Genomic DNA, 26,623 nt, shown 5'->3' with positions numbered 1-26,623 from the left:
TTGAGAAGCCTGCAGCCAAGTCTAAATCTGTCCATCTTCTGAGCCCCCCCGTTCTCAAAGCCTGAGCTTCCCCGACCCCACGCATGTGCCTCACAGTCTTGGTTGGTCCCATGTGATCTGATTTGAAGACAGGAAAATGCAAGAGTCAAAAATGTCTCAAATATTTTTATTTTCTCTGAACATTTTTTTTTCATTGTGTTTTAGATAATGAGTATTTCTTTGTGGAGCCTGATTTAAAATTAACCAAAGTGGCCCCAGAGGGATGGAAAGAAGAACCAAAGAAGAAAAGCAAAAACGCTATTCATTTCACTTTGTTTTTCCGAATTAAATTTTTCATGGATGACGTTAGTTTGATACAGTAAGTACACTAAGAGTTCCTGTTTTTCTCTTTGTGGCTCTTGATCTTTTGACCCTTTAGTTTACGGAGTCTGAATTTTTTTTCACTCTGATCAATAATAGTATCTTTATTTAAAATATAAATATAAAATAATATATTTTATTAATTATAAAAGACTGGAGAGAACGTGCAGCAGGTTCGGAGCTTGCCTTTTATGTAGATAATCCAGGTTCGATTCCTGGCACCCCATATGGTCCCCAGTCTCCACAAGAAGTTATCCCTGAGCACAGAGCCAGAAGTAAACCCTGAGCACTGCAGGGTGTGACACAGTATCAGAAGACAATCTAAAAAAAGCCTGTTTCCTAGACTATGATTTATTGAATGTTTATGCCTTAAAAGCTTAATGCTCCTGTTGTCTCCGGCAACTTAGCAGTCACGCTGTAAGCCACCTCTGGCTGGTGCCAGATAATCCCATCATCAGCCACCATCCAGATCACGCGTCCTTCTCTTCCAGAAGGGAGCACAACGTGACGCTCGCCATAACCATGCCGCCAGACTCCACGCCGGGCTGTCTCACTCAGAGCGCCCCAGAGGGGGGTGGGTGCGAGCCCTCCCTGCCCCAAGGGACACAGCCCCGGCAGTGAACTCAACTCCTGCCATGCTCACAGCTGCTCTCCACACACTCCCGCTGAGCCTCACCCGAGTGAACCTATAACGGAACTGTGTGGCCACATATGTGGCCATGTGACACTTCATACCACGCACCTAACCCATACTCCAAGAGCACCACGCCGCATTTGATGGGGTTCAAAGTAGAGGCAACCAAATTTAGAGGGAAATATGGTTTTTTTTTTTACAGGTGTAGATATGAAAGCACACAAGGCTCAACCTTTAACAACATGTTCATTATCTCTTGTAGAAGGGCTTAGTGAAATACAAGAATCTTCACACTCTCTCCTCTAAGGATACTTTTTTTGTAGCATTTTCAGTAGTTTTTCATAACAAACAACACAAAATATATTATTTTGTTTCTGCTCTGGGAGCAGGGAGAGGGGTTCAGGACAGAAACACCCAAAACCTGGTGTTGGGAAGGTATAATGGTGGTGGGAATTGGTGTTTGAATATTAAATGTAATCAAATATTGTGAACTGCTTTAAACTTTATTTTTGGTTTGGGGGCCGCACTCTGCAATGCTCAGGGGTTACTCCTGCCAGTGAAACTTTATAAAATTTTTTAAAAAATGTAAATACATTGAAAAATAAAAATATGGATGAATCTTTAAAAAAAAAAGTTTAATGGGCAACCATCTTGGAAATGAAGCTAATGTGTCCGCAATAAAACTCACTCTAAGGGGCTGGATTGATAGTACAGCCTATAGGGCGTTTGCCCTGCACACTACTGACCTGGGTTCGATCCCCGGCATCCCATAGGGTCCCCCAAGCACTACCAGGAGTAATTCCTGAGTGCAGAGCCAGGAGTAACCCCTGAGCATTGCTGGGTGTGACCCAAAAAGTCAAAAAAAAAAAGGGGGAAAGAAAAGAAAAAAAAACACAACTCACTCCAAGATTCAGTATTTGTATGTGCTTTTTTTTTTCTAGGTAAAATTCTTTTTTAATTTTGATTAGTGAAACACCATGAGGCACAGTTGTAGACGTACAAATTTGTGTGTGTGTGCTTTTCACCTGCAGACACACCCTGACTTGCCATCAGTACTACCTGCAGCTACGCAGGGACGTCTTGGAGGAGCGGGTGCACTGTGACGACGAGGCTTCCTTACTGCTGGCCTCCTTGGCCCTCCAGGCTGAGTACGGAGATTATCAACCAGAGGTAGGAATTTTTCTTCAAGGGCATTTTGAGTTACTTTTATCTTTCATTTTTTTTGGGGGGGGTGGGTGTGAGGGATGGTTAGTCCTGTGATGATGATACATAAGCACAGCTGAGCCGTAGGCAAATTTGAGCCGCTCTTCTGTTTTTGTTTTTGTTTTGTTTTGTTTTGTTTGCTTTTAGGGTCACACCCAGGGATGCTCAGGGGTTACTCCTGACAGTGCTTGGAGGACCGTATGGGATGTCGGGGATTAAGCTCTGGCAAACACCCTCCCTGCTGTACTATTGCTCTGGCCCCAGTGCAGAGCAATTTGTATCTTTAGTTTAGTTAACTTGCTTACAATACTCTTAGCTTTTCTAGTCTTCAACTACAATGTTACTTACCTTCACCAGCACTAAAGGGCCAGGAAAGCCACATTGCTCTTCTTTTCTCCACACTGAAGTAACAGACCTGGTAAAGATTGTTGCCGTTAGCTCTAGATATTTTTGAGACTAGGGTGTGCCTCAGAATAACCAGCATCCCCGGGGCAGGAGTGCTGTACAAAATCATGCAGAGTGATGCATTTGCTGGTCCTGCTTAAGGCTGTCCTGTTCAGGGTTTTGAGAGCTAGCGGTTACGCTTCCTTTTCCAACATCTAACTTAGATACTAGACACAGGGCTCACCAGCCAGACTGGAGGAAAATGGTCAGCTTCCTCCCACAGAGATCTGTGCAGTGACGGACTAAAGACCTCTCAGAGCTCACTCTACGGAACTGAATGTTTCAGGCTTACTCTTGCTGGGTAAATGGAACCCCCAACAGAAGCAAGGTGCAAGCATTGAAGGTCAAGCCTTATCCTTCAGCATTGACCTTGAATGTAGTGACATTTTTCCCAAACTTGCCATCAGGTTAGTTATTCGACATCATTGAATAAAGCTGGAGTCACCGCAGTGACAGGTCTTCAGTTGAAGCACCTGAGATTTCTGGGGAGATGACAGGGTCTGTAAGACAGGAGGAAGAAGTCAAACGGAACTACTCACAGAAACACTCTCGTTCTAGGTTCATGGTGTGTCCTATTTTAGACTGGAGCATTATTTACCTCCCAGAGTGATGGAGAAACTTGATTTATCCTATATTAAAGAAGAGTTACCCAAGCTGCATAATACCTATGTAGGAGCTTCTGAAAGAGAGACAGAGTTGGAGTTTTTAAAGGTAAGCATGCAAGAGCACACATGATCAGTTTTAGATCTTTGTCAAATAAGCAGCAAGTGGAGGGAAGTAGATCAGAAAGATCGGGAAATATTTTATTTTCCTGGATTGCCAGCAGCTCAGTAACTGATGCAGTGCATTTGATCATTTCACTTACCCCTGACTAAAACTAGTGGGTTTTCATTCTCTTCTTGAGAAAGAGGGGGATAAAACTCAAAACCATGTTTCCTGAGTCCATGACTGCAAAACCAGGGGTTTGGGATAGGTTATAAAGCCATATCTACCTGACTTGAGGTACTATGTTTTTTTTTAATTTTTTAAATTTTTATTAATGAGACACCATGAGGTACAGTTGTAGACTTACAAATTTTTGTGCTTGGGTTTCAGTTATACAGTGATCAAGTACCCATCCCTCCACCAGTGCCCATCCTCCACCACCACAGGTCCCAGCATCCCTCCCACCCCCCATCCCTCCCATCCCACCCTGCCTCTGTGGCAGGGCATTCCCTTTTGTTCTCTCTCTCCTTTTGGGTGTTGTGGTCTGCAAAAGAGGCATTGAGTGGCAATCATGTTCAGTCCATAGTCTACTTTCAACATGCATCTCCCCTCCTGGGAGGATCCTCCAAACACCCTTTATTTGGTGCTCCCTTCTCTGTCTGAGCTCCCTTTTCCCCTAGCATGTGTGGCTGGCCTCTAAGCCATGGAGCAAAATTCCTGGTACTAATCTCGGCCATTCTTGGGTGTTAGTCTCCTATTTTGTTACTTTATGTTCCACAGATGAATGCAATCTTTCGATGTTTATTCCTCTCTTTCTGACTCATTTCGCTTAACATGATACTTTCCATGTGAGGTACTATGTTTTTATTCTATTCCTGTCACTGTCACTGTCACTGTCCTCCCGTTGTTCATGGATTTGGTCAAGCAGGTCCAGTTACCAGTTACATCTCCATCATGAGACTTGTTGTTACTGTGTTTGGCATATCAAATATGTCACAGGTAGCTTGCCAGGCGTTGCCGTGCGGGCGAGATACTCTCAGTAGCTTGCCAGGCTCTCCGAGAGAGGCGGAGGAATCGAACTCAGGTTGGCCATGTTGGCCACATGCAAGGCAAATGCCCTACCCATTGTGCTATCGCTCCAGCCTCCCCCCCGCCCCCTCCCCCGTGATTGTATTCTATTCTGTATTATCAAAATCAAAATGTTATGTAGAGGCTATTGAATGTCGTGGTTGGCTGGATGTGAGTGTATATTGTCTCTAATGTTGTTTTGCTTATTTTAAAAAAAAAAAAAGCCTTAAAATCTAATTGTCTCCTCCATGTAGAGTATTACCAGCGAGTGGCAGCTAACTCATGCAAAGGAAGGAGATTAGAAAAAAGAGCTTATGGTTCCAGTTGTTCCTTTGTCCCTTTAAGTACAGAATATTGCAAATTGAGATAGTACTGTGCACACTTCCAATGCGGAGCACCAACATATGACAGTTGTATCACGAAAAGGAAGATTTTCAGAATGTTCTCCTGCTTCACTGCATTAGGAAGGAACTGTCTGCTTTCCATTTGCGCCTTTATATTAGAGTCAAGCTTTCCAGCCCTGTGAATGACTGTGAAGAGTTTCCTTCCATTCAGAGTTACAGCACTTTTAATCTAGAATTCATGGCAGGAAGGAAAGACTCGGGGAAGAAAAGGCAAGGCTGTCACTTTAAGTAGCATCCGTGATCTCAGCCTACTTCTCGAAGGTTAGACGCCTGCTTTAGATCATTGTGCTTTTGGAAACCTTTCATGCTCCTTGTCCATTTGTTTGATTAAAGGTATAATTTACACACAATAAAACTCAACACAAATTGTGTTTTGTTCATTTTACAAATGAGCTTTGATTGCCACTTGGCCATGCTGATTTAGGAGCTTATCATCTATATCTGCTTCCCCACTGCAAGGACGTGTCATTATAGCAGAACGTACACTATCCACTAAGCGTTAAAAATTGATCCAGTATACCAGCCTCGAGGTAGCACATTATCACTACTAAAGATTTCCTCTCTGTCCCTATTTTTTTTAAGTGAAGAAAGTTAGTCTTCTTTAAAGAATTTACCTAGAGAAATGTGAGGAGAGAGAGAGAGAGAGAGAAAAGGGGAGGAGAGAAAGAGAGAGAGGGACAGTGCTCAGGAGTGACTCTTTTCTCAGTGCTCAGATGTCACTCCCACTAATACTCAAGGGGCCTGTGGTGCTGGGGGTCAGGCCTCCAGGATGCACTCCATGTGCTCCATACATCGAACTGCCTCTCCAGCCGTCAAATAATACTTTAAAAAGTATTATTGAGTATTCAATGCCTTTATATGTATAGTCTACTATATATAGAGTGTGTATATGTATAAAGGTAAAAGGTAAAGGCCCTCCCGTTGATCGTCGATTTGCTCGAGCGGGCCCAGTAACGTCTCCATTGGAGACTTTGTTGTTACTGTGTCTGGCATATCGAATACTCTCGGTAGCTTGCCGGGCTCTCCGAGAGGGGCGGAGGAATCGAACTCGGGTCGGCCATGTTGGCCGCTTGGAAGGCGAACGCCCTACCCGCTGTGCTATCGCTCCAGCCCTATGTATGTATAGTACTATACGTATTAAGTTCTATACAGATCGATTTGCTCGAGCGGGCCCAGTAACATCTCCATTGTGAGACTTGTTACTGTGTTTGGCATATCGAATACGACACGGGTAGCTTGCCAGGCTCTGCAGTGCAGGGAGGATACTCACGGTAGCTTGCCGGGCTCACCGAGAGGGGTGGAGAAATTGAACCTGGCTCGGCCAGGCTGGCTGCGCGCAAGGCAAACGCCCTACCTCCGTGCTATCGCTCTAGCCCTCTATACAGATAAGTAGTTTATTTTTTTCCTTATTTTTCCTGTGACTTTCCCTGTACAGATTCAAAACAATTTGTTAATATTCTCTTCAATCAATGAATATAAAGCTACTAAATTCAAACGTGTATTTGTATGAGCACAGGGTTGTTTTTTTTTTCCTTGAGCTCTGATAAATACTAGCAATGGAATGAGTTTGTTTAACTTACAGAATTTGAAAATTGATCCAAAATTATGAAATTTTTTTTATGCTGCCAATAATTTGTTTCACATCTACACGTTAATTGGTATGTTCAACTTTTCCCACTTTAATCACTGAAATAGTTAATGCTATTATATCATCACAGTTTTAAGTTCTCTTTCCCTAGTTACTATTTATGTGAGCATTTTTTCACGTGCTTATTTTTCACTTGTATATCTTGACTGAATGATCTTAATAAAATCTTCTACCCATTTAAGTATGGTTATATTTCTCCTTATTCTTGAGAAGTACATCTATTCTAGATAATAATTTCTTTATCAGATATGTTTTTCATGTTTTTATCTCCCAGAGTGTGGCATGTCTTTACATTTTCTTATTCATGGAATTTTGAAGAGAAAAAGTTCCTAGTGTTAATTATGTCTTACTTTACTAATTTTTCTCTTTTTTCCAGCTTTATGTTCTCTTTCATAAATTTCCATCTAATCCATGATCACAAAATATTTCTAAGTTTTTCCATTTCAGATTCATAATTCACTTGGGCTAATTGTCACATATAGGGTGAAGTAAGGGTTGAGATCCATATTTTGGCATGTGAATATTCTAACAGCTTGTGAATAATTCGACATTTGTTGAAAAGACTCCTTCCATATTAGAACCGTTTCTATGTGTTTGTATCAATCTTTTTTTTTTTTTTTTTTTTTTGCTTTTTGGGTCACACCCAGCGACGCATAGGGGTTACTCCTGGCTCTGCACTCAGGAATTAATCCCTGGCGGTGCTCAGGGGACCATATGGTGATGCTGGGAATCGAACCCAGGCCAGCCGCGTGCAAGGCAAACTCCCTACCCGCTGTGCTATTGCTCCAGTCCCTGTTTGTATCAATCTTTACAGAGGTACATGACTTAAGCTATGGTATTGTTCCTATAGGTCTGCCAAAGACTCACAGAGTACGGAGTTCATTTTCACCGGGTGCACCCTGAAAAAAAATCGCAAACTGGAATATTGCTCGGGGTCTGCTCCAAAGGCGTCCTAGTGTTTGAGGTTCACAATGGAGTTCGCACGTTGGTCCTTCGCTTTCCGTGGAGGGAAACCAAGAAGATTTCTTTTTCCGTACGTCTATTTTAATCCTTTCTCGTTATATTTTTAAGTGGGTCTGTTCTAAATGTAACATATTAATTGACTTTTTTTTAACTAAACATTGGGCTAATATGTCCTAAAATGATTTAACTCTGGTTATAGAATGTATTATTTAGATTTGGTTTCTGGTTTCTCAAGAGGTAATTTTTAAAAGAATATTAGACATTCCTACCCAGTTAGATGCTTGGTTAACTGTGGTTAAATTACAACCAAGTTAACTTCTCTGTTAATTCAGAACGTAAGCTCAGGTACCAGCTTCTCCCATGAAGAAACCTCCCTGATTCATTCTCTTCAATCAATGAATATAAAGCTACTACATTCAAACATGTGTATTTGTATGAGCACAGGGTTGTTTTTTTTTTCCTTGAGCTCTGATAAATACTAGCAATGGAATGAGTTTGTTTAACTTACAGAATTTGAAAATTGATCCAAAATTATGAAATTTTTTTTATGCTGCCAATAATTTGTTTCACATCTACACGTTAATTGGTATGTTCAACTTTTCCCACTTTAATTAGACAGTGATCGGAATCTTCCCGACTTCTGTCTGTCTCTGCAACAGCAGGTGCCTCACAGCATCTCTGTTTGAATCTCAGTGACTCGAGAGATTTGCTGGATTTTCAAACTCGTCCCAGGACTTCCCACAGTTTTAGGTTTCAGTGTATATGCTCTGTGTGGGGATAAAGTTGGAGAAGTGATTTATAGAAAATGTTGTTTATGAAAGAGTAAACTGCAAGGTTTTAATTCTGGGCATAATTAAAATGAACATTGAAGTGCAGTTGGCAGACCCTAGAGATGAATAAGAAACAGGTTCAGGTATTTGCTTCCTACTGTGGCATCCGGGAGTTCCTGCCGTCTCGTTGAGTTCAGAACTGAGATGCAGTCTCCCTCGAACCACGTCTGTCAGGCTTTCCCCAGCAGGCACTCAGAAGGCTTGGCCTAATTCACCTGGACAACTCTGAAACCAGTTCTAGACCTGATGTTTTCTTGGCTGGTTGGAGACCCAGAATTGCCTAAGATTATCAGATCATACAGCAAACTGTTCCTGTTTATGTGAAGATGTTTATCTAATACCGAGCTCTCTTTGACCCGCCTTTGTTTCTTCCATAACCATTAGGGAGTTGGAAAATTTGATCTGTTGGCTTCTCATCTCTCACAAGCGAATTCCCCGGGGCATAGTTCTTGTCAAGACTATCAGTTCACATTTAGCTAGAGATAATCAATTATTATTATTACCAGTTGTTTGAAACTGATAGAGCTTGAAAACCACATGGAGTTCTTGTCTTCGGTAGACACTGTGTTAAGCAATAATGCTTGTTAAGGAGGAAAATTCCACAAATGTTTTAAGAGTTACTAAGTATACTGCTGATAAGACTTTAGTTTAGTGCTACTATATCTTTTATTCATTTATGATCCTTGCTAATGTCCTTTATAAACAGATTCCCAGACATTTTTATTTGGAATTTAACAACCTTATCTGGAACTTAACAATCTTACTTCACTTTAATTACATTGGCTATTTTTTTGCAGCTAGATTCTCTAGATAGCAACTGGAATTAGTTTTCTGTTAACACCATGATAAAAAGTTTCTGGGGTATTGTTTGGGTGTTTTGGTTTAGTTTTCTCTTTTCTTTCTTTTTTTTTCTTTCTTTTTGCTTCTGGCCTCTTGGCAGTGCTCAGGGGACCTGGGAGCACTTGCAGCAATATTCCGCCGAGCAATCCAGTTGATTAATCTAGGGCCGGGGGATGCAGTTGTGCTCCCAGCAGCACATGGAGCACGGTGCAGGGATCAAACCAGGGTTTGCCATACACGAAGCCTTTGTCTGTGAACCCTACGCTGTCTCCCCAGGCCGTGATAGATATAAAGTTAACATGAACTTACGCAAGAAAGCAAAGTCAATGTGAAAATTCATAAATAAATCTAAAGTAGGAAGATGGCAGCAGCATGATTGGAGGTTGAGAAATATTTTGTTGTATTTTTCGCGAATCTACCAAACTGGTTTTTTTTTTTTTTGTCTGATTCTGGATTTGAAATAAAGACAAGGAGCATGAAACAGGGAAAAGAGGGACTTGCACAGGAGAAGCAAAGAGCGAGTGTAGAATAAACTATCCATTTAAATCAGTCTTCGGGGAGCTTGGCCTTCGATCCCTGGCATGTTGAATGCTCGGCTTTTAAGACTGAGTTGGATAAAGAAAATGACATTCAACAAAAATGTCATGTGCTCACCAGGTGAGCACAGCGTTTGGCAATTCCCTCTTGTGCAAGAAACTGTCTTTTCAAGAAATAGCAGGGAAATAAAAGTGATTCGTGGTTCTCCTTTCACTAAATTTAACAAGACTTCTGTCTAAACATCGGTGTGGGACTGGAGAGATAGTATGGGGGTTAAGCATTTGCCTTGCATGGGATTAACCTGGGCTCGATGCTGGCAACCCCATATGATTCCCTGAGCAAGAAGTTAGTCCTGGACACAGGCAGGTATGGCCCAAAAAATAAAAAGAAAAGTAATATTGGTGTGTTTCACCTCTCAAGCAAGCAGTTGTGTCATGTAGTACTTCTCCATTCCCATATTTTCTTTTAACGTCCTTTATACTACCTATGTTTTTCTTGAATGAATTACAGCTATTATGAGTAAACATAGCCAAAAGTCCGTTTTTTTTGTTGTTGTTGTTGAATGTCATTTTCTTTATCCGCCAGACTGGAACATACATCTCTTGTAGTTCCTTTCTCAGACAGCTTCGATATTTGTTAGATAAAGTGGCGGATGTTAACCTCACTTCCTGAATTTGCGTAAGATTCTATTTTTTTTATATCTAGATTGGATGTAAATTGAGGATCTCTCACAACTGGAATGTGACACATAATTATATCTCTCGCCTTGTGTGCGTACTTTGGTTACGTAATAAAGCGATAGGGCAACACCTAACCACTAACAGTCCTGATTAATATTGTAGAAGAAGAAAATCACATTGCAGAATACGTCCGACGGGATAAAACACGCCTTCCAGACGGACAACAGAAAGGTGTGCCAGTACCTGCTCCAGCTCTGCTCTGCCCAGCACAAGTTCCAGCTGCAGATGCGGGCCAGGCAAAGCAACCAGGACACGCAGGACATTGGTACGTACAAGTCAAGTCGCTCGTTTCTGATGACTCCGGGTGCATGACTCCTTCCGTGAACGGTCGGACTTTCGCATGTAGATGAACGATTCAGGACACACCTCAACTTCCTGTTCATCTTGGAAACAAGACCTATCAGCTCAAGTGTTTACTTGAATAGAATAGTGGATACAAACAAAATTGGGCCGTATTCTCTACCGGTATTGAGTTCTTGGTATCTAGGGTTGTTGGACCAATCTATGTAAAGCAATAGTGCATATTAGAGGGTCAACGTTTTCGAACATAAGGTATGATACAAGCCCCATGATCTCCACTCCAAGAGGAGAGGTAGAAGACAGTCTTGAATTCTTGAAGGAAGGTGCCTGAATTGGAACATGAGGGGACAAATACTTAAGCGTTGGCTAAAGGTAAACGAAAGGGCTTTCCAGCTGAGGCAAAGAAACAGAGGAAACAAGATTTTGGCTAGGGTCGTGTGCACGTGAAATTTGGAAGACGTAAACCACCGGTTTGAAGTGGCTGGTTTCCTACCCATTAGTGTTATTCAAATAAATCCCCCTGGTTGTGAATAAGAGTGGCTTCAGTCCATTTTGAAAAGAAAGCAGCAGAGGAGAATTCAATTCACCTCAGGGGCGGGGAGAGTGGCGGGGGGTGGGGGGAGTCTCAGTCAGAAATGAAATCTGTAACGCCTACTCAGCAAAACTGCACGTGGAGAGAGAGTCAAGGTCCTCAGTGTCCAGTGCTGCACGGTTGATTCTTAGAGACCTCAGTGAAGTACTCTAAAGAATGCAGAGTGCTGGTAGAATGCATGCTTCACATACATGAGGGCCTGAGTTCGAGTCCTGTCACTGCCACTAACAACAACAACAAAAAAAAACATTTTGTAAGTGTTTGATTTCCGGCCAGAGAGATAGAGAGTACACAGAGGAAGACTGATTTGAGCCCCAAGATCACATGACCCCCTGCACACTGCTAGGAATAGCCCCTGAGCAGAGCTGGCTATGGCCCTAAAGCTAACAGAATCTGATTTATATACTGGATTGAACTAGCACTGGTGACTTGTGCGGCAGAACCCACGTACTCTTGATGTGAACTTTCTCTCAATCCTGAAACCTACAAAAAATATGTTTCCTGGCATCTTCCTGGGGTGAGGGAACCTAAACCTTTCTCAGGCTTTTACAGTCGAGACAGGTCAGGACTGCCTGTTTATTAAAAATAGATTCCAGGGGCTGGAGCGATAGTATAATGGGTAGGGCATTTTCCTTGCACGTGGCCGACCTAGGTTCGATTCCCAGCATCCCATATGGTCCCCTGAGCACCGCCAAAAGTAATTCCTGAGTGCAGAGCCAGGAGTAGCCCTTGTGCATTGCTGGGTGTGCCCCAAAAAGCAAAAAATAAATAAATAAAAATTGATTCCAGGAACCCATATGAAGTGCTAGATCAGTCATTGAAAATGGAGTACCTGGAATCTGCATTTAGCAGGCTCTCCTCAGTAATGGATTGGTGCGCATGCAAGACTTTATTGCTATCAAGTGATTTCACTGCTCCTCTTCTTTACCTGATTTGCTCTGCCAACTAAATTTCTACACACTCCTCTATTTTCAAGGTTTAGTGTAATATCAAAACTTACAGACATATCAATACTTCCTGCCCTAGCGTAATATTCTCTCTAACAAACCACAATTGAACCGAAGGCTGTATCATTGTAAGTATGGTTTGGTGTGCTATAGTGAAAAGAGTTAGGTAATGAAATCAACCTTTCATCCTCAACATCTGATGAGCACTGTGATGGTTAAGAGTGTGAATACTTTGAAGGCCATGAGGTTGGAAGGCCCATGGTTGGAAACCTGTCACAAGTAGGGGAAGGGAGAGAAGGCAGTTAGGACACAGAAGGGACCACGGGGTGAGGAATGTGAACTCTGGAGCCATTTGCCAGCACTTCAACCTGCTGTGTTGTAACGCACGTGCTCTGGCACAGCAAGCAGACTACGTAGTGTCTCTGCCTCAGTTCTCTGGGAAATGACCGCTGTGATCATACTTGCATCATAAGGTCATGAAGAACAACTGAGTTCATACATGTAAAGCCTTCAAGAGTACTTGGCACTGGGTAGGTATTAAGTAAAAGGTTGTTGATATCATCATCATCATCAACAACAACAACAACACTGTTAACTACTAGTGGCAGTATATAAAAGAAGATAAATGACCTTTAAAAGTTAACTGGATTTTTGGAGTCTTAATTTTATAGCACAGCAGGTAGGGCATTTGCCTTGCACACGGCCGACCCAGGTTCAATTCCTCCGTTGCTCTTGGAGAGCCCAGCAAGCTACTGAGAGTATCCCATCCACACGGCAGAGCTTGGCAAGCTCCCCATGGCGTATTCGATATGCCAAAAACAGTAACAAGTCTCACAATGGAGACGTCACTGGTGCCCGCTTGAGCAAATTGATGAACAATGGGAGGGCAGTGCTACAGTCCTACAGTGCTAATTTTCTTTACCCAGAAAGTGAGCATGGTGCATCCTCTCTGGCAAGAATCTAGGACTCCAGCATCATACAGCTATGGAGTCTTGAATTCAGTAAAAGCACTTGAAGATGATTTTAGTGATATCTTTCCCCAGATTTTATTGAATTTTCCATTTCAGTTATTTTCTACTTATTATCTACCAGCTAAGAATTAACTGGTTGTCAGTACTAATCGTACCATCTGCACAAGTGAAATTAGTTTATCTTGGACTAGAGTGATAGTACAGTGGGTAGGGTGCTTGCCATGCATTTTTGCCAACCAGGGTTTAATCCCTGGCACCCCATGTGGTCCCCTGAGCACCTCCAGGAGTGATCCCTGAATGCAGAGCCAGGAGTAACCCCTGAGCATCGCCAGATGTGCTTCCCCCACAAAAAAAAAAAATGTTTATCTGTACACCGATGAGCAAATAAATGTATGTGACTGAAGAGTCATTGAGTGTTGATGCTAGAAAGAACCTTAGCGGCTGTTAAGTCGGACGTGTGTTACTGATGAGGAAAAAGGTTCTAATAAAATATTATCTCACCTAAATTAGCAGTCAAAACAGACTAGAGCCCTGATCTTTGCATCTCATACCCAATACTCTACTCGATGAATCCCCAAAGAATTAATTTTCTGGAACTATACGAAAAGTAATCACCGTTGACTGAGCACTTACTACCTATAATGTGCCATGCTGGCACCTGTGGGATAACCGGAACAACTGTAGACCCTGTCGTCAGAAGAACTTAAAATTCAGCGGACATCATGAGGAGATGCAGAATGGTGCTGGGGTCCGAGCAGTAGCACAGACAGATGAGGACGTGTGCCACGTGGAGTGGCTGGCGAGATTTCAAACTAAAACCTGGAAACTTAGTGTTAAGTTCCAGGCTCCGTCTGATGTTCTTCCCCATCCGGTGGTCCGAGCGGGTTAGGGCAACAGCAGGACAGAACAGATAAGCAAGTGGCTGGTCTGTGAGCTCATCCCTTGGGTACAGGCAATGCTCTGAACTCTCGCCAGGGACAGACCGTGAGTGCATCTAGGTAGGTAGCATGGTCCCTGATACCTTTATGAAACCTAAAAGGAACAGGCATTTTTCTTATTCCTGTGCAAGCTTGGTCTGCATTTGAGTGAAGAAATTTTCTGGGTAGAAAGGCATGTCCTGGTCACTGAATCTGTAAGATTCAGTTTTGTGTCTTTCATGAAAGGCAGCTCTCCAGGCAAGGGGCCCAAGGCGGGTTGGGGGGGGGGGGGGGTGATAAATATTCTCTGCCCTAAGAAAAACTGTATGTTAAGTTCATTCTGGGTTTTTTCTTCTTGTTGTTGTTTCTGGTTTTTGTTTTTGTTTTTTTTTGGACCACACCAGGCAGTGCTCGTGGTACTACATCTGGCTCAGTGCAGTGGGATTCTTCCAGCAGTGCTCAGGGGACCATGTGGTACCAGGAATCAAGCCCAGGACTCCCGCATGTGAAGCATGCACTCCTGCCCATTGTGCGGTTTCCATAACTGGAGCCTTTTGTTGTTGTTTTCATGTTTTACTTTGGTGTCCCCTTCTACCACGGAGAGAGAATGTCGAATTTTCCCATTGGCAGTGAAACATGCTTATTTTAACTTTATTCTGATGCATGACCATTAAAAGTCTTTTGGGTTTCCTAAACAATGTCTGATGTGCTATATTGGCAGTTAACCTCCGTAAGAATTAGAAGATACGTGGGAAAGAAGTTAAGGACCTAAGTGATCGATTATTTGATTTTTCAAAAGAAATTTTTGTCACTATTTGGCAAAGTATGCTCAAGAAAAATGCTTTCTGGAGTACAACACGGGGCCAGTAGTTGTTGGGGGACCAAAGAGGGGGCCTTGTGATGTGGGACATTCTGTGTTCCTGGCCCTTTATTCATGTGAACATATTTTTATGCTAAGGTCACGATCACGATCATCCTGTTGTTCGTCGATTGCCTCGAGCAGGCACCAGTAACGTCTCCTTCGTCCTAGCCCTGAGCTTTTAAAGTGACGTATTCAAGGCTCTTTCAGGGTTAGGAGAACGAGACCCATCGTTGTTACTGGTATTTGGCATATTGGGTACGCCACGGGGAGTTTGCCAGACTCTGCCCTGTGGGCAGGCTACATTCGGTAGCCTGCCAGGTTGTCATGTGCTAACAACATGGCAGGCATATGCTAAGGTGTTTGAGAGTATTTTCTAGCCTCACGAATTCAAATACCATCAGAACATTTGGTTCTCACACTACAGGATGACAGTCCTCATTATTAAGGAGCTCAAAATCAAGCCCCTAAAAGAAAATGAAAGGAATGTATTGCAAAAAGAGCTTTTTTTCCCTCAAGTTCACAGAAACAATGACGAGTGATATTTCCTTCTTCTTTGGTTCCTTTGGGCTGGAGCCATAGCACAGGGGTAGGACGTTTGCCTTGTGCGCAGCCAGCCTGGCCAAGCCGGGTTCGATTCCTCCACCCCTCTCGAAGAGCCCGGCAAGCTACCCATGATGTATTCAATATGCCAAACACAGTAACAACAAGTCTCAAAATGGAGACATTACTGGGCCCACTCGAGCAAATCGATGAACAATGGGAGGACAGTGCTACAGTGCTGGTTCCATTACCTCAGTTCGGCCACCCAGGTAGGAAGCTGGTGATGACACAGAAATGAGATAACAGGAGGCATCAGCCGCCCTCAGAGCTTGCTGGCAGGCAGGGCAGTGGCACTGCTGGCCGGTGGCCCTCAGCCCGTCCAGTGCAGCCACGTGCGCATGTGGTGTGGCTCTGGCCCAGAGTGTGTGCTCATCACTACAGTCTGTCAGAAGCTTTGGAAAAAAAAAAAATAGAATCGAGACATTTTCTTTTTTTTTTAATTAAATTTTTTTATTAGTGAATCACCATGAGGTACAGTTACAGACTTACAAACATTCGTGCTTGCATTTCAGTCATACAACGATCGAGTACCCATCCCTCCACCAGTGCCCATTTCCCACCACCAATAGACCCAACATCCCTCCCATCCATCACCTCCATCTCATCCCCCAGCACCCCACCCTGCCTCTGTGGCAGGGCATTCCCTTTTGCTCTCTCTCGCTCTCTCTCTCTCTCTCTCTCTCTCTCTCTCTCTCTCTCTCTCTCTCTCTCTCTCTCTCCTTTTGGGTGTTGTAGTTTACAACAGAGGTATTGAGTGGCCATCATGTTTGGTCTATAAATGATAAAACTTTGTTCCTGGTGATCTGGGGTCTGCCGGTGAGAGAGGACTGCTCAGAAGTAGCCCGTCCTCTCCATCCTGTCTCAGCTATATTGGTACAACAAAATTTTAACATTATCAAGAATTCATCTATCTATAGAGTGCCCGTGCAAGAGATGATTAATTTTATTTTACTATTGATTCCAGCTGTCAAGTTTCACCCACCAAAACTTTATTTCTCAAAGAGAGAATTTCTTCTTTGATTTTACTAGTCTCATGCGTAGAATCGAGACATTTTTCTCAGGACAAAGTTCTCTCTCTCTGGCACTTCTCCTTCGCACACCCTCTCCCCAGGCCAGTGTGCCCAGGCCGCATCTCACCCTCTCCCCATCCTTGGTTTGCCCGTGTTGTGGCAGAGGAAGCTTCGAATGGAGGTTACTCTGCCATTGTCCTTTTTGTTTTCTTTTTGGGTCACACCTGACGATGCTCAGGGGTTCCTCCTGGTTCTGCACTCAGGAGTTCCTCCTGGCAGGGAGACCATAGGGGATGCTGGGAATCGAACCCTGGTCGGCCGCATGCCAGGCAAACGCCCTACCCACTGTGCTATCGCTCCAGCTCCTGTCGTTGTCCTTTAGTCTCTACCCGACGACTGAGAATTGGGGGTGGGTGAGCCTGAACGACTCCCACGCGTTGTTAGATGCCCAGAGAGAGTCCTGGGCTGAAGTGGGAGGTGTCCCGAGAGCTGGTGTGTGAGAAAGCGGAAAGGATGGAGAGAGGGGATGGGACCTGGGACAGCCCGGCCTCCTCTGAAGCATCGCCACCAGCTGCCTCAGTGCCGGTGGTCACCTGTCCCCAACTGCATGCTGCCCTGTCGCCTGTCTCACCGTCGCTCTTCCGCCGAGGGTCCCGGGGGGTTTCCGACGCGTAAAGCAATCCTGTTTCCTTGTAGAGAGAGCCTCGTTTAGGAGCCTGAACCTGCAAGCAGAGTCCGTTAGAGGATTCAGTGTGGGCCGAGCCATCAGCACGGGCAGCCTGGCCAGCGGCACCCTGAGCAAACTGGCCGTCCGACCTCTGTCCGTGCAAGCCGAGATTCTGAGGAGGTTGTCCTGCTCCGAGCTGTCGCTCTACCAGCCGTGGCCAAGCAGTGCAAAGGAGAAGAGCGACAGAGCTTCCTGGGAGGACAAGCCTAGAGGGATGAGCAAGTCGTACCACGACCTCAGTCAGGCCTCTCTGGGTGCGCCTCGGAAGCATATCACGGTCCTTAACGCGGAGGCCCCGCCACAGAGCACGGCGGAGCTGGCAGGAAAACCCTCGCACCCCAAGGCGAGATCTGACGCAGGATCTGTGGCGGGAGCCACAAGACTCAATAAGTAAGAACACCGTTGACTAATCCCAACTCCGTTTGTAAAGTCAGCCTTTCATACCTTGCTTTTGTTTTGAACATTTGATGATTTTCACCATGCTTTTTTTTTTTAATTTTACATTGACACTCCCCCCTCCCACCTTCCTTTTCCCCCTTTAGTTCAAAGTCTGTGGCAAGTTTAAATAGAAGTCCTGAAAAGAGGAAGCAGGAATCAGACTCGTCCTTGGAAGACCCCGGCCAAGCCTTTGTCGTAGGTCAGCACTGAACAAGCTTTACCTTCTCTCCCCCGACCCCACGGTGACAGTGAATGAAATCGTGACAACCACCGAGAAATCGGGCAGTTGGGACCTAGAACCAGAGTGAATTTCTGTCTTCTCGTTCTCTTTTGGTCTTCCGTGTCCTAATGGCCAGCGCTGTTAGTGCATAGAGAATTTCAGGCTGCGTGAAATATGCCACATCGAGTCAAAACTTGATTTTACAAATAGTTGTTCATGGCACAAACTCTTCTTGTTTTTGTTTTGTTTTGTTTTTTTAATTTTTATTAGTGAGACTTCATGAGATACAGTTGTAGACTTACAATTTTTTGTGCTTAGGTTTCAGTGATACAATGATCGAGTACCCATCCCTCCACCAGTGCCCATTTCCCACCACCACGGGTCCCAATATCCCTCCCACCCCCCATCCCCCCATTCCACCCTGCCTCTGTGGCAGGGCATTCCCTTTTGTTCTCTCTCTCCTGTTGGGTGTTGTGGTTTGCTCTTGACTGCCCCTGGTGGCAGTTAAGAGCCATGCCAGGAGCACCCAGAGGCCGCTCTGAGCCGCAGCGTTTGACAGCCTTCCCCTGGGCTACCTTAGAAGACCAGGAGAGCGAACTCTGCTGCTGCCGCTGTCTTTTTGAAGAAAGTTTTATTTGCAACCACATGAATGGTTGTCATGAATGCTTGTCATGAATGGGGTTGGCTCTAAAATATACATTTTGAAATGCGCTATGGATAGTAGATAGATTTTTTTTTTAATTTTACTTTTTCCAGTTCTCCCTGTTGTCTGAGAGCTGTTAGCCACTTAGTATAAGCACTGTGTGTGTGTGTGTGTGTGTGTGTGTGTGTGTGTGTGTTTAGAAAGACTGTACCTTATAAGAGAGATGATCCCAGATTCCTTTGGCTTCATGCATCTTAAAGGGAAGTGCACTTTTTTAAAAAATCAGAAGCCCTCGTTTAGAACAGTAGATATAGGTCTTAACTACTGTTCAAAATAGGAAATAAATGAGTAGAGAAAACAAGAATACTTTGTTCTGTTAGTGAAATGTTTTACCAGATACTTCTTCACTCTTCCGTAGACCCAAAGTTTTGCTCATTTACCCTTAACTACACAAATTTTAAAAGTATTTTCTCATCCTGTTATTGAACTCAGGATATTTAGAATTAAAAAAGTTAAAAAAGAACTGAGAACTGCCCAGGTAACTGACACATATTTATACAAAACATTATTATGTAGCTTTCGCAATTTTCAGAGATTTTATTTTCATTAATTGAAATTGCATTGGTTGAAATAATCTAAAAAAATCAAAGGCAATATTTCACCCTAAGACAAGCTACCCTAAGATAATAATTCAGTCTGTTAGAAAATATTTTTCAAAGTTTATTTACAGAAATGAAATCTCTGATAGGTTCTAAGCTACTTTTAGTAAGATGCTTTTGTATGTATATATATATATTTTAAAAATCTATCACATAACACTAATATCCTATTGAAAACACTGTGAACTGAAGTAAAAGGTTTATTTTTGCATTTTTTGGCTTAAGTTATTCATTTTTATTCAATATTGATTTTTTAACATTTAACCGAAGCTTTAAAAGCTCATCTTATTTCCATCATTTCATTTTTTTACATCAAAATGGTATTATCTGAAAGAGTACATTTGTGTTTAAATTTATTCTGAAGAACAAGAATGTTTAGCTTAGCTATTGAAGTAGTCAATATGTCATTGTGGCCTATTTTTCTGAGTATATAGAAAAGAAAAGGTTAATATTTCATTTTTATGAATTTATCACATGAAATTACTTCTATATCTAGCATCTGACAATTTCATAAACTGTCTAATTTAATTTATACCACAGGAATGCCTTTGCATAGTTCTGGAAATTCTTCATCCCAAGTACCCTTAAAAGAAAATGGTAGGTTTACAAAGTGTTTTTCCCCTCCTTACCGTCATATCTTTTCTTTCACATACTTGAAATAGTCTCGGAACTAGTAAATGAAGAGTCTTCAATTCTGTGCCAGGACTTTAGGTCTTCCTCCGGGGTCAAAGAAGAACAGTAAATTTTAGTACCCTGGCTGTATCGTAGGCAGTATCTGCCTAAAAACGTTGGTGAATTAGAGAAAGAGCAAATCAGAGACAGGACTCTAGCTGGAATACTAGGGAAGTGAGTCAGCTGGAAGATCATTAAAAAAGAGAGAGAGGTTTCTTGTTTGGGGACGCACCCGGAGTATTTGGAGGGGGCTGAACTCAAGCTTCCTCCGCTATCATGTGGGGTCTGTGCTCCCCCATCCCCATGAGCCCTCGCTTCAGCCCTTAGAGAAGAGTTTTAACTCAGGCAGTTCCTTCAAAGGGCTGCCAGAGCTGGAACTTGAAATAGAGGATTCGTTCAGGAAGAGGGGTGAGTAGGAGCGTCCACACCAGACGTGATCAAAGACGGACACGAGAAAACAGCTGTGCCAGGAAGCCCACGCTCGCCACAGAGTTATGTATGGCCAGGGAAAGCTCGGGATTGAACTCGAGCTTTTGAGTCCTGTCCTAAAGTCTCCCAAGACTTTAGATATTGAGGTTTGTAGTTTAAAAGGAATCAAAGTAGAACCAGTCACAGGGAGAGGCTGGTGCTGTGACTCCAGCAGAATAGACATTCTTAGAATCTAGGTTACCAGGTATAATTTAGGTCACATGTGCTTGGTCTGACTTTTAAGCTCCTTCTGACAACTCCCACGGGTGAAATTATTTTTTATGATAATATACTGGTTTTCTCCCGGTTGAAATAATGAGAAATTTGGTAAGAAAGAAGCAAGTAGGCTAATAAGCAGATGTGCTAAGAAAGTCAAACTAGTAAATGAAGAGCACAACAAATTCCTCTTTCCAAATAAGTTAACTAAGCAGCAAAAAATTAAATAATAACTTTCCCCTAAGTCAAATATACTAATATATGATTTCATAATTATAATTTTAGTGTTCTTCCTTTTTGGTCAAGATTATTAAAAAAGAATTAGTGAAATTATTTATGGTTTAATACAAAGACCAACCAATAAAATTTAATTCTAACTTTTGATGGCCCCCGGAAACTCATGAAAAATGTGAAATTTAAGAGAAGATAAAAGAAAAAAGGCATGAGTCTTCTCATAAAACTGAAATATGGGGAAGAAGCGATAGCACAGCGGGTAGGACTTTTGCTTTGCACGTGGTCGACCAGGGTTCGATTCCCAGCATCCCAAAGGGTCCCCCAAGCACCACCAGGAGTAATTCCTGAGTGCAGAGCCAGGAGTAACCCCTGAGCATCGCCAGGTGTGACCCAAAAAAAAAAAAAAACCTGAAATATGTAAAAATTCTGATTATTTTATTGTGGTCTCAAAAAAATAAGCTGCTTAACTTGCAAAACCAACCATGTTATAATAGTTTTCCTAAGAAATAAAGAAAGATGTCAAAATTATGTAAGAATTATGCAAACCTGACTTTCATTGTCTCTTGTCCTATGCGAACTCAGGATTACTCTGCAATGTTTGAAAGTAAATTGTAGCAACATTTGTTACTTACTTTCTAGAAGTATATCAACTTCTAGTCAATTGAAGACAGTTCTTTTTTTTAAATGCAATCAACAAAAACTGATCACAAAGTATTCGATAGGAACTAACCAAAATTAGTTGTATTCAGCCCAGCCTCTTCATTAGGTTAACGAGTTTAAGTGAGTCTTAGAGATGTCACTTGGTCCCAATTCACGCAGCTAATTAGTGTGTCACAAAAATAGAATTCCAGAGTTTCCATTATGATCTGCTTGCAAACCACGCTAACAAATAGCTTATTAGGAGGCATAGCAATGAAAAATACCTTTGTTTTTCTACTGATTTGGTGCGGCTCACCCCTCATCCCCACAATTTGAAATGGATCTTTTTTTTTTCCCCCTAGAGTAAGTGATAAAATTGTCCATAAATTTCTCTACCTAACGTCCTGATTCCCTTACAATTAGCAGACATGCCCGATTGTTGGCAAGAATCTAAATTATGACCAAGAAAATTAAATTTTTTTTCTGGCCAAAAAAAATTTGATTCATATTTCCATTGATAAGGCTTTGTCCTCATTGGAACCATGATCTTAATTAGGAAAGTCAGTGAGTTTCACTTCCTGTCCTTCTGTGTGTCTAATCTCGTCTGGCTGAAGACTGTACAGATCAACCTGGATCTTATGAGAGCGAAATAAGCAAAGTAATTTGAGAGCAACACCTTTTAATGCATTGGATATGCATTTCATTTCTAAACTGTACATTCATCAGTTCCTCAGCCATTTCCCACATAAATGCCATTAGTAACAACACCTCCATGTATTACTTATAAGAACTGAAAATTTCAAGTGGAGGCTCTTTTTTTACTTTAAAACATTTGCAGAATTCATTGTGGTCACAGGGCTTATTCACGAGGGTAGGGATTTCCATTATAGATTTAAAACTAGGTAATGAGTTTGAATTTAATCATCATTTAATCACTTTTACAAAACACTCCCTTTTTATCAGTTCCCTCACACCACTTCACCATTTTAAAGACTTAGCCACTATACTGATTTGATTTTTAATTGGGTGGGGGGGTGGGGGAACAGTTAAGGAACAGTTGGCCCAAACCCAGCGAGTATCAGTCTTCCTCCTGATTCTGTGCTCAGCGATCATTCCTGGTGGTGCTCAAGGCTTGTGATGCCAGCATCAAACCCAGTCAACCACGTGCGGTGCAAGCCCCTTACTTGACACACTCTATCTCCAGGTCCTGGTTTAATTTTTTGTCTGTTTGGGAATGTGAGGAGGGCTATACCCAGCCACACTCAGGGACTATTACCCACGTGGTGCTTGGGGGTCAAGCCTGGCAGTGCTCAGGGACAGTGCAGTGCCAGGGATAGATCTCAGCTCTCCCACAAGCAAAGCCACTGCAGCCCCCTGGAATTTCTCTCTCCGGCTCCTGGTTGAGATTTTTTTTGGTGAGGGAATCACACCCGGCGATGCACAGTGATTACTCCTGGCTCTGCACTCAGGAGTTACTTCTGGCGATGCTCAGGGGACCATATGGGATGCTGGGAATCGAACCCGGGTCGGCCGCGTATAAGGCAAATGCCCTACCCGCTGTGCTATCTCTCCAGTCCTGGGTTGAGATTTTTCACATGACTTCATTTATTTTATGAGTTTCGTTCTGTATATTTTATGTTTGGTCCTAACTGAAAATTAAAGCTAATTGCTTATTTCTAATAGAAATTTCTTGAATGTTGAAGGTCATTAGGGAGCAGAGAAAGAGCTCTGTGGGTGGAGGCTTCAATGTCTAGGACAGGAAATTTCCCCCAGCACTGAGCGTGAGTACCCCTGAGCAACACTGGCTGTATCCCTTCCAGTTGCTAAGTCTTACCTAATTCCTAGATGCTTCAGAGTTGCCTGGCAGTCCAGTGATCAGGTTTCACATTGTCACGGAATAAATATACATACACACACATACATACATAAATGCAGTTGTGGGGCTGGAGTGAGAGCACTGTGGATATGGCGGTTGCCTTGCACCCGGCCAGTCTGGGTTCGATTCCCAGCATCCCATATGGTCCCCTGAGCATTGCCAGGAGTAATTTCTGAGTGCAGAGCCAGGAGTAACCCCTGTGCATTGCCGGGTGTGACGCAAAAATATATATATAAATACATATATATATATATATATTTGCACTTGTTACATAACAATACAGAGAACATAACCTTCATGTGTAAGGTAAAGTATATATGACTTCACGATTGTCCAGTGATCTTGGGAGAATCTCATTCATAAGTTCAGGTGAAAGCTGACTGCAAACGTGTTGATACTTCGTGCTTCTGGGACAAGGTTAATCAGCTCTGCGGTGCTGCTGATTGTCACTATTTCCTGAAATTAATTCATTTCTAGAATGGATTTTAACATTCCTGTCATTTAAGCATTAACACCTGTATAATATTTAAACAGATATTGGCAAATATACAAAAAAAAACCGTAGTAAACAAATATAACAGTCCAATTTTAAACCCACATGTTGTCAAATCTCTAATTTTCAAAGATTTTTCAGTATGCTTAAGAACGCTGCAGGGATGAAAGATGACATTTACAATATCTGGTGAGCTCATTCACCATCACTTCTTGCACACACACGGCTTGAACAATCGGATCCTAACTGACGTTCAGAGGCGTGTGTGACTGGAGAGAAAAAGTGGGGGGTTAAGGCTCTCACCTTGCTCCCAGCTCACCTGATTCGACCCTCAGCACCTCCAGGAGCGGGACCAGGATGAGCCTCGAACGATGCTGGCTGTGGCCCATAAACCAGAAAGGGAAAAAAAATCTATTTTTTTTTCCTTTGAGGCTCTTTTTCATCTTATGCTGTTGTCGAGATTCTCTGCACGTCGTCTTGGAGTTCTCTGGCTCTGTCCTCGGCCGTGTTACTCTGCTTTTCCATTTCACCAACCAGGTGTCTCAGCTCTGCTATTTCTGTGTGTATTTTTCCCATTTCTGCTTGTAATTTCTCGACAGTGCGTTCCATTGTGTCTTCGAGCTCCTTCTGCATCCTCAGCAATTCCATTTTACATTTCGGGGGGACCAGAATGGTGGCGCGCCTGACTTTCATACGAGCTCCCCAACACCTGCCTGGCCTTGGCTGTAGTTTTCAGGGGGCGGCTAGCCGCCCTCCCCCTCTCTAGGGCTGGGGTCAGTCTTGACGCGAGTTGCAGAATGTGCTCCTGAGTTTAATCCAGCCACAAACAGGGGAAGGTTTAAGGATATTCCTCTGCTGGAGCTCCGTAACGATATAGCACCATAGAAATGTGTCGTTGCTTTTGGCTTCTGGTTCTGGAGGTGACAAGTTTGAGGGCCAGCCGTGAGGCAGGACCTTCTGTGAGCCCTCGCAGGCATGCCAGAAGCATCTGTCCCAGCTCGCTCTTCGCGTGTCTCTGTCCACACAGTGCCTCGTGCCGTAGTACTCGTCCACAAGACTTCAGTTTCACTTCAAGTTTTCTTTAGACCCTGGTCTCCAAACAGTTGGTGGCGTGGAGGGGGCGGGGAGGCAGGGCTTGGGGCTACACCAGCTATGCCCAGAGCTTACTTCTGCTTCTGTGTTCAAGTGTCCACTCCTCCCGGGCTGGAGGAATCATCTAGGGTGCCGGGAATCGAACCCAGGTCCACCTGTCCTCCCAAAACTTTTTAATTAACAATCTGTCTTCAGGGCTGGAGCAATAGCACAATGTTTGCCTTGCATGTGGCCGACCTGAGTTCTATACCTAGCATCCCATATGGTCCCCCGAGCACCCCTCCAGGAGTAATTCCTGAGTTCATGAGCCAGGAGTAACCTCTGAGCATTGCTGGGTGTGACCCAAAGAAAGCAAAAATGAATAAATAAATAGATAAATAAGGCTTTTCCAATTTAAAAAACAAACAGAAAAATCTATCTTCAAATACAGTTGCATTCTCAGGCATTGAGATGTAGGTTCTCCAATATATAAACTAGAGGAGAGGTATGGCTCAACCCCTAACGAAGTATGCGTGTGCAGGTGTGTGAGTGAGAGTGTGTCGGTGTGCAGATGTAAATGATGTAAATGCAAGTAGCTACACAGATGAAGTAATTTTATTAACATGGCAGTTTAATCGGGGAGCTATTTATAAATAATCAGCATACTTTTTAAAAAAAAACCCTAAACAAAAATTTTTTAAAGTAAATTCTAACTCAAATACCCACTTGTCTATTTAACTAGTGTTGTTCAAATTCTGATTTAAGACATTGGGCTGGGCATTGATCTAATTGGAATGTGGAACAAGTCTGAATGTTATTTCTCATCTGCACCTGATTAAAAATCTCTCCTTAACCCATGAATTTATTTTATTTAAAATAAATCAATGAGGGGCTGGAGCGATAGCATAGTGGGTAAGGCATTTGCCTTGCACACGGCCGACCCTGGTTCGATTCCCAGCATCCCATATGGTCCCCCGAGCACCTCCAGGAGTAATTCCTGAGCGCAAGAGTCAGGAGTATGGGGCTGGAGCGATAGCACAGCGGGTAGGTCTTTTGCCTTGCACACAGCCAACATGGCCGACACGGGTTCAATTCCCAGCATCCCATATGGTCCCCCGATCACCACGAGGAATAATTCCTGAGTGCATGAGCCAGGAGTAACCCCTGAGCATCGCCGGGTGTGACCCAAAAAGCAAAAAAAAAAAAAGAGTCAGGAGTTACCCTTGTGCATTCCCGGGTGTGACCCAAAAAGCCAAATAAATAAATAAATGAAAATTATTGAAGACAGTAAATTTAGGCCTGTCATTAAATCTAGTTTTTCTGGTTGGTGTCTATCTCTAAAATTTACTGTGACTATTTTACTTATTATCAAAATGCCAATCACTTATTACTCAAAAAAATTTTTGAGTAATAATAATCTGATGGGCTGGAACGATAGCACAGCAGGTAGGGCGTTTGCCTGGCAAGCGGCCAACATGGCCAACCCAGGTTCGATTCCTCCGCCCCTCTCGGAGAGCCCAGCAAGCTACTGAGAGTATCTCACCTGCACGGCAGAGCCTGGCAAGCTCCCCGTGACGTATTCGATATGCCAGACACAGTAACAACAAGTCTCACAATGGAGACGTTACTGGGCCCGCACGAGCAAATCAATGAACAACAGGAGGACAGTGACAGTGACATAATAATCTGATT

The 26,623-nt window shown here is 43.1% G+C and overlaps 1 protein-coding gene across 1 annotated transcript in view; it reads left to right on the top strand.

The window, feature by feature from the left end:
* The window catches only part of PTPN13 (protein tyrosine phosphatase non-receptor type 13), a 212,000-nt gene that overhangs the window by 128,681 nt on the left and 56,696 nt on the right, over positions 1–26,623 (top strand). The window contains exons 13-20 of the mRNA XM_056111140.1: positions 205–358; positions 2,026–2,164; positions 3,200–3,352; positions 7,317–7,499; positions 10,479–10,641; positions 17,272–17,692; positions 17,845–17,939; positions 19,803–19,859. Of these exons, the coding sequence (XP_055967115.1) occupies positions 205–358; positions 2,026–2,164; positions 3,200–3,352; positions 7,317–7,499; positions 10,479–10,641; positions 17,272–17,692; positions 17,845–17,939; positions 19,803–19,859 (1,365 nt within the window). The remainder of the gene's footprint in view (positions 1–204; positions 359–2,025; positions 2,165–3,199; positions 3,353–7,316; positions 7,500–10,478; positions 10,642–17,271; positions 17,693–17,844; positions 17,940–19,802; positions 19,860–26,623) is intronic.

Source organism: Sorex fumeus, unplaced genomic scaffold (assembly GCF_029834395.1).
Source record: "Sorex fumeus unplaced genomic scaffold, SorFum_2.1 ptg000013l, whole genome shotgun sequence".
Classification (NCBI taxonomy): domain Eukaryota; kingdom Metazoa; phylum Chordata; class Mammalia; order Eulipotyphla; family Soricidae; genus Sorex; species Sorex fumeus.
The sequence above is the reverse complement of the archived record's forward strand: the minus strand, read 5'-3'. Positions and strand labels throughout refer to the sequence as shown.